The sequence below is a fragment of the Daucus carota genome, chromosome 1 (assembly GCF_001625215.2).
Source record: "Daucus carota subsp. sativus chromosome 1, DH1 v3.0, whole genome shotgun sequence".
NCBI classification, from domain to species: Eukaryota; Viridiplantae; Streptophyta; class Magnoliopsida; order Apiales; family Apiaceae; genus Daucus; species Daucus carota.
In genome coordinates, this window is record NC_030381.2 from 28325662 (window position 1) to 28332916 (window position 7255).

General features: G+C 34.4%; 1 protein-coding gene across 1 annotated transcript; it reads right to left on the bottom strand.

Moving 5' to 3' along the window:
- Positions 1–574: 574 nt before the first annotated feature.
- On the bottom strand, positions 575–6465 carry LOC108220311 (putative protease Do-like 14). Its single transcript, XM_017394050.2, has 10 exons — positions 6285–6465; positions 6078–6206; positions 3598–3737; positions 3128–3447; positions 2954–3014; positions 2600–2730; positions 2401–2521; positions 1441–1533; positions 848–969; positions 575–771 (listed from the first exon to the last, which is right to left on the bottom strand). Exons 1-10 carry the CDS (start codon positions 6337–6339, stop codon positions 723–725), a joined length of 1221 nt encoding a protein of 406 aa, XP_017249539.2. The 5' UTR covers positions 6340–6465; the 3' UTR covers positions 575–722.
- Positions 6466–7255: the final 790 nt, after the last annotated feature.

A 7255-nucleotide genomic window follows, 5' to 3' on the forward strand; every position in this document is an offset into this window, starting at 1 on the left:
CAAGTAGAACTCATATGTTCTGTAATATGTAAATATGTTCTGCAAACTTAACATGTTTTGCAGAATAATGTGTTTTTCACTATTTAACTTGTAGAATGTTTAGGATTGTCAAAATTTTTAACAAAATAATGATGTTTATAGAACATGATTTGCAAAATAACACATTTTGCAATGTTTTTATGTCATTCTATAGTTGCTGCAGAACATACGTGATCTACGGTACTACAGTAAATATGTGACTACATGGAACTTTGTTCTATATATATAATAGCATGTGCATTTAAATTACACACAAATATATTTTCAAAAAAAAATTAAACACAAATATATACGTTTTTTTGTTTGAATAAACACAAATATATACATTATATTGAAAATACTAATTTTCTACATTTTCATTTTAACTACATAGGAAATATTATAAATATATAGTCGAACATTTTCTAGTTATCTTTATTTTATTCTAGTTTTATTCTTACTTCCGGGATCAAACCACGTATTAAACATATGTTTGTTATACAAAATTTTCGTTATGTAAAGTCTAATTTACCATAAATATATATACCGTCAGTACTGTACATCATGAAAAAAATTCATTATCTGTTGGCAGAGAAAACACAAAATGAACAATGTGTCAACATATGACTTTTGTCCTCTCACTATCATATAGTACTGACAAAGATTTAGAAGACCTTGTAAAACTTTTCACGCCTTGACATGGATCACGCATATTGACAATTCCTCAAAATTTGTTGCTCTGGAACAGGCCACCTGGAAATTAAGATCACAACATAAGATAAAAACTGTAAAAAGCTTATATAACAAAAACAAAGGTGAGATTCTCTACCGATATGTGTTTGGGTTAGTCTCCACTACTTCCACTACGAGATTCAGAAGTCTGTCAGCACTTGCTCTAACCACAACTAGCTCAACAGATTTACCCTCCTTGTTCCACAATGCTTCAGTAAGCTGACAGCACCGCCATTGAGGACCATGTCAGATATGACATCATGCAGCAGTCAATATTAAAACTAAGCTAAAGTAAAGCATTATTTGTTCTACACCACAACTAAAGTGAAGCATTATTTGTTCCACACCACGATCTGACCTAACATAATCTAAAACGACTTCCTAATTGCAAAAAGCATAAAGATGGACTAAGAACAAAACTCCAAAACTAGAGCCATTAGGAAACCTTGATTAGGCTAGTATGACCATGTAACAGCTTGGCGAGGGGATATCAAGTAGCACACACATAATTCTCACAAATTCAACCCATAATTCACAGCCTTTTGCTCACATCATTAACATAGAACTTATAACCTTGTCCACTATGAGAGAGTAATGTTTTCCAGGTTAATTTAGTAAATTTGTTAGCATATGGATTAACTTGTGGAAAGATATATTTTGGTGGTCTTTATAAAACAAAGGATAAAATACCTCCAGGCAGCTCCGCACAAGATTTCCATCACAACTCGTAATAACATCGCCAACATGTAGAGCAGCAATACAAGCCGGAGATTCGGGTAGTGCCTGTTAATAAAGGAAGCGAGGAAAATACTAATGTGAGGATGAATTATATCATAACAAAAATACTTGGGAAAATGAAGAGGATGCATTATATCATAACAAAAATACTAGGGAAAATGAAGAGGGAAGCAAAACAAACCCCCTACCTTTCTCATGGCTAAACACACTAGTAAACACGATAGAAGTGATGCAACATATCAAATAAATCAGCAGGAAAATAAAAAACCCTCTGTACAATTACTGCTGAAAAGAGAAAAGTATGGGATCCATTTGAGTGTAAACTCAAAGACTTTGGGGTTGTTCTGGGAAAGTAAAGGTATACATGACGATGAACCAGTAACATACCAGTGATACCACAATGCACATGAGAAGGTGATGTTGAGCTCACCACTGTATTTCCTTAAATATTCAAAAAAAATATAATGGTACTTTAATGCTTCCGTTTAATGACTCCGGAAACTATAAGAGCTACTTAAGGGGGGTGATGTACTAGAATGTAATAATCAAGAAAAAAGTGATGAGGGTAACAATATTATACCTCCCGACTTATTGGAAAAAGAACAACATAGATAATTCATCATTTAAATATTAAAATCTTCGAAAGGAATATGTTTGTTTTTTATTTCATTTCAGGTACCCCTGTCAGATACTTAACATTCTGATGCAATCGTGATTGTATACCTCCCTGTGGTCCTAGTATCTAACAGTATTCTTTCATAAAATAGCCAAATATGACACTACTTAGGACAGTCACTGAATCCAGACACCATAGACTAACAAGTGAAAAGAATCCCATAAAATGAATAGAGACATGCTCGTCGATCAAAGAAACTATAAAAACATATACTAAGATCATGTAGAAGAACCAACCTCCTTTACCATTGCCCCTTTAACAACATGTGGGAACTTTTCGTGTAATATTTCCAGCTCATGCAAACTTCCGGCATATAGATCAATGACACTTAATCCAATCCAAGGACGTGGAATTCGACTGAAACAATGCATTTTACTCGTCAATTTTAAAGCCATTAATATTACATACAAAAAGAGCATTAAGTTCTCGCATTACCATTGTTTCTTTAGATCTCTATAACATTGGTACGCTATGTTGATCGGAAGAAAAGGAGTGTATGAAACCTCGTAGAAGTTAATTCCAATAACCTCTCCAAGAAAATTGATAAGAGGTCCACCAATCCCATTCTAGTGACAAAAGTGATGTTAGTTAGAAGTTTAACAAATACAACTATGCTGCAATAGTGCACCTATAGTAAGACAACTGTATATATAGTAATATAGAAATGCATTGGGGCAATGAAAGTATGCAAAATGTCCAAATATTTTTACACATGTATATGGAAAGAGAGAACAGATAGTGATGTATGTAGCACCCTAGTTGAGTCGGATACCAAAAAAGAGGGATAACCTTTTTAATAAGACAACTTGCACTCAGAAGCTCTTGACAATCAAAGTCACAACCACCATACCTGGATGATAAATAGAGAAACGCTAATACGAACCCACACAAATGAAAAGCAAAATTGGATGTCCATGACTAATATCAAAGAAATAGAAGTCTATATCAAGTCTTAATAAGTACCTGAATTCACCAGGTGCGGCCATAATATCATAGGAATCCCGAAAATAGCGCCCTAAGGCAAATACCTCCATACCGGGATAAAGTGAAAACCGATCGGCAGATGTCGCTGAATCTTGACGTTCAGTACACCGGGATAACTTAAAATCTTCAATGGAACCACAGTTACCAGGATCTATAGGCACATGAGTATCAATAAGCCTAATAGTAGAAGTTGGCAGAGGTACATCTGAGTTTATCTTGATTATAGCAATGTTGTAGTGGAAGTCAACAGCTAACACTTCGCCTCTGAAGAATGTACCTCCTGCCATGTACACATCAATCTGCAAGAGTACAAGTATGACAAAGTTGACATTCACCAAGGAGTCAGGAGACATCAATACATGCAAGCAAAGAATGAAAGAAAGTGATAAGCCTCTTTTAGTCATAGTACTTCACTGTGCAGATTAAAGACAGCAAGAATAATTACTGACCTTGAGATCATCAGCCACCATATCTGCGTCACTTGCACTTCGCAGGAGTGTAGCAGAAGTGAGGATAGTACCCATGAAGGTGCCACATATATTATCACACTCCATTATGAACCCAGAACAAATAAATATCCGGTTGTCACCTAGAAAGGACATTTTTGACAAGCCCAGTTACTAAAAATGTAAAATCATGCCTTATTGCATGTTAGGAGGTGGAACCTAGTAATTATGAACCAAAACCAAATAAGTCTTTAAGTTAAACTTAGCTAAATCATAATTTAATTCTGAAATACCTAACTCCAATTAGAATCCAATTCTGAAATCTCTACCTCAAATGAGAATCCAATTCGTAATCAGTTAATACAATCACTCTCATATTTTGTGACCAAAACATACCTTTCATAATAATTGTCTAAACATACAAGTATTATCCATATATGTTTTGGATCACCCAAGCCCATTATACCGTTGTAATGGGCTGATACCTAACAATTATAACTAAACTTAGCTTCTAGTCTAATGAAAGATGACTTGTGTTAATAGTTAAGAAAAATTAGTCACTAACATGAGCTAAAGTTGGTAAAGAAAGGGAGCCGCATGAACAAATTTTAAAAATCCTGCCCAGATTTGTGTCTTAAGAATTCTGCAGTTAACCATTCTGCAATCCAGGAGGCAGTAGCCGTTGCAAATATTGATATATAGCTAGGAATAAATTTCAGGGAGGTGGCTGAAGTTTTTTGAATGTTCTAAAAAGTTGGCCAAAGTTTAAAAATAACAAATCTGTGGCTGAAGTTTACTTCCTCTTTTTAAAACGGTGGCGCACGTCAAATAGACCCTAACAGCTCTAACGGAGCCGGGGATAAACTAGGATTTTAGCTAAAAAATAACGTTCATGAGCACTGCAATAACATTTAGCCCTCACCTTCTCAATCGCAATTTGCATAGGATTAGACAAACTCAGCATAGGAGCTTCCTTAATTTGAACTACAGGAGGAATCACTACCGGAGATGCCTCCCGGATCTAAAATGCAGACAGGTCGAACTCATTCACACCCGGATCTTGCAGTAAAAAACCTGAGTGCCCACCATTGATATCAAACAAAACCCTCGCCAAACTCTGATAAAACACCTCAGTAGAGCTCATCTCAATGACGTCGTTTTCAGACAGAATACAAACCGACGTCTGCAACCCACACACCTGAGCTTGCCTCGCTCTCTCACACTCACACTCAACAGCCTCTCTCACAACAAACACTCAACAGAGTCGAAAAAGTACTCGAGTTTTCACAGACCCCCTCAACAACCATCTGTCAATTGCTAACAATGGGGAAAATGCCACAGCTTTTCGGGACCCAACCACAGCATGATTAGACAAAGTGGACACTTGAATATGTTGGTCGATAATAAGAGGCACATGAGAGGAATTGCGTAATATACCCCTTAATTTTATTTCATTTTTTGGACTTAATGGCGTTTTAGTAACGGCGCTTGACGGACGCCACTGTTTTGAAAAGCGAAAGTAAACTCGGGCCACAGATTTGCTATTTTTAACCTTTGGCCAAGTTTTTGCAACATTCGGAAAATTCCGGCCAATCCCCTGAAATTTACTCTATAGCTAGGAACTTGACAATAAATCGGAAGTTGACACTAAATGACAAAATTTTAGCATAACAGAGTTTATACCATGGGCGGACCTATACTCTGCCCAGTGGGTGCCCGGGAACCTACTGGGCTCGGGCTCTTAATGTTAGTATATAGAAGCTTTCAATGTAAAATTTAATAATATTTTCTTAAAATATTATATAATATTTTTTTAATAAATAATTCATAATATTTTAAAAAATGTCTAGTTGACAATTAAACATAAACTCGAGAAAAACTTCAAACTAAAAAAGAAAAGAAAAGAGAACATCATAAAGAATAAAAATGAAAAAACATAATCTACCGTTCATTCTCAAATCTCAAATTCATCTGCTATTTACTATTTTTTTTAAGTCTGTGTCACTAGTTTTTCTTTATAATGATGATTACTCGCTTCCTCCGACTTGCGAATTCTTATGACTACTCTCTTTATTTTTATGAATTTCTTTTTCTTTTTTTTTGCCACGATTTTTATGAATTTCTTATATCTTATAACTATAACATTAACTTTAATTTTAATATTTATATTGGGAACCCGGTCAATAATATTTCTGGGTCCGCCACTGGTTTATACAATACTGGAAAGTGACACCAAAAGAGGAATTAAGAGGAATTTTAACAAAACACAGTTTATAAACAAACTTGGGTACTGATGAAGAGTTTATCTAGCTCTACGACCATGGCACTCATATCACTCAAGGCCTACTTCTTAAACATTCTATCTATATGGTCTTTTCGCGTAATTGATAGTTATCGGTGTTAATGTACTTTAAAGGGAACAAAGGAAGCATGTCAATTACAATTTTCCTGTGGTAACTAGATCATCTAAAACCTAAACATACCGGAGTAAGCAGTAAGAGAAACGACACTTGAGGCAGCTTTCAAGACAGATTTCTTGGTATTCGTGCCCCGATTGGTTGCATTAGAACAGAATCGTCCAAAATCGTGTATAAAATACTTGTTCCAGCGGACTGTAATTTATTGAAAAATTTAAACAAGAATAAAAAGATGGGTAATATTTAAAGAAAAGAAACACATAATTCTCATACACTGGGTGCCATTTAACAGAAGCTTCTTAGGAGGGACACCAGCTCTCTTCAGCATCTTCAATTAGCAGCTGCTTTCCGATGAGCGAATTAACTGCGCTCTTCTCACACAGCTAGGCGGGTAATAGTTGGCATCTAGATTCGAGCCCCGTATATACTTGACATCTTTGATAGCCCAGCGCCCCAGCCCATTAGACACAAATAGCCCAGGTCAGGATAAAAACAAAATTAGAATCGATATTAGAGAATCTCCGACCCAACACCAAAATGGTGTCATTTTCGTCCCAAAATAGTTGGCACGTTTGGTTTGTGCCGGTAAAATTGACTGAAATTTGATTGAAATTTATTAATATTTTATTAATTGACAAAATAAAAAAAATATGTCACCGGAAATAACTTTTAATCTACTTTAAGATGTAATTTTCAGGTTTTTAAAATAATGAGTGATTGACATATAATCTTTGATCAAAATTTAGTCAATTTGACCAACAAAAATAGAAATGTGACTACTATTTTGAGACGGAGGGAGTACTTTAATGTAACACCAAAATGGTGTTAAAATGACATCAAATGAATTGGTTGACATCAAATTTAGTGTCAAGTATTCATTTGGTATAATTTTTACATCAAATTTGGAGTTTTTAAAAATGATTACTATACCCTCACACTTATGAGACAAAACAAATTTATTCCTTCTAGGTCCCATTACACTTATTTTATCTTACGTTTTTTATTTTTTAAGCATAATCATTATAAATTTTCTTCCTTTGCTATTTAATTCACATTTTTTATTTATTCCAAAATTTTAATAAATTTATATTCTTGTGTATAAAAATAAATAATTAAGTTGTTCTCTTAGGGTGGTTGATGAATTTATAATTATTTGAGATTCTTATTTAGTTAACTTAGCAATGATATTGATAAATATTGATATAAATAATTTAAAAAGTGGAGAATATTCTATTTTATGTGTA

Coding starts and splice junctions, on each gene's coding strand:
- LOC108220311 (XM_017394050.2), bottom strand. CDS start 6,339: ATGCTGAAGAGAGCTGGTGTCCCTCCTAAGAAGCTTCTGTTAAATGGC. Junction 6,207..6,284: donor TCTGTTAAATGGCACCCAGT/GTATGAGAATTA, acceptor AATAAATTACAG/TCCGCTGGAACAAGTATTTT. Junction 3,448..3,597: donor TGGTGGCTGATGATCTCAAG/GTCAGTAATTAT, acceptor GTACTCTTGCAG/ATTGATGTGTACATGGCAGG.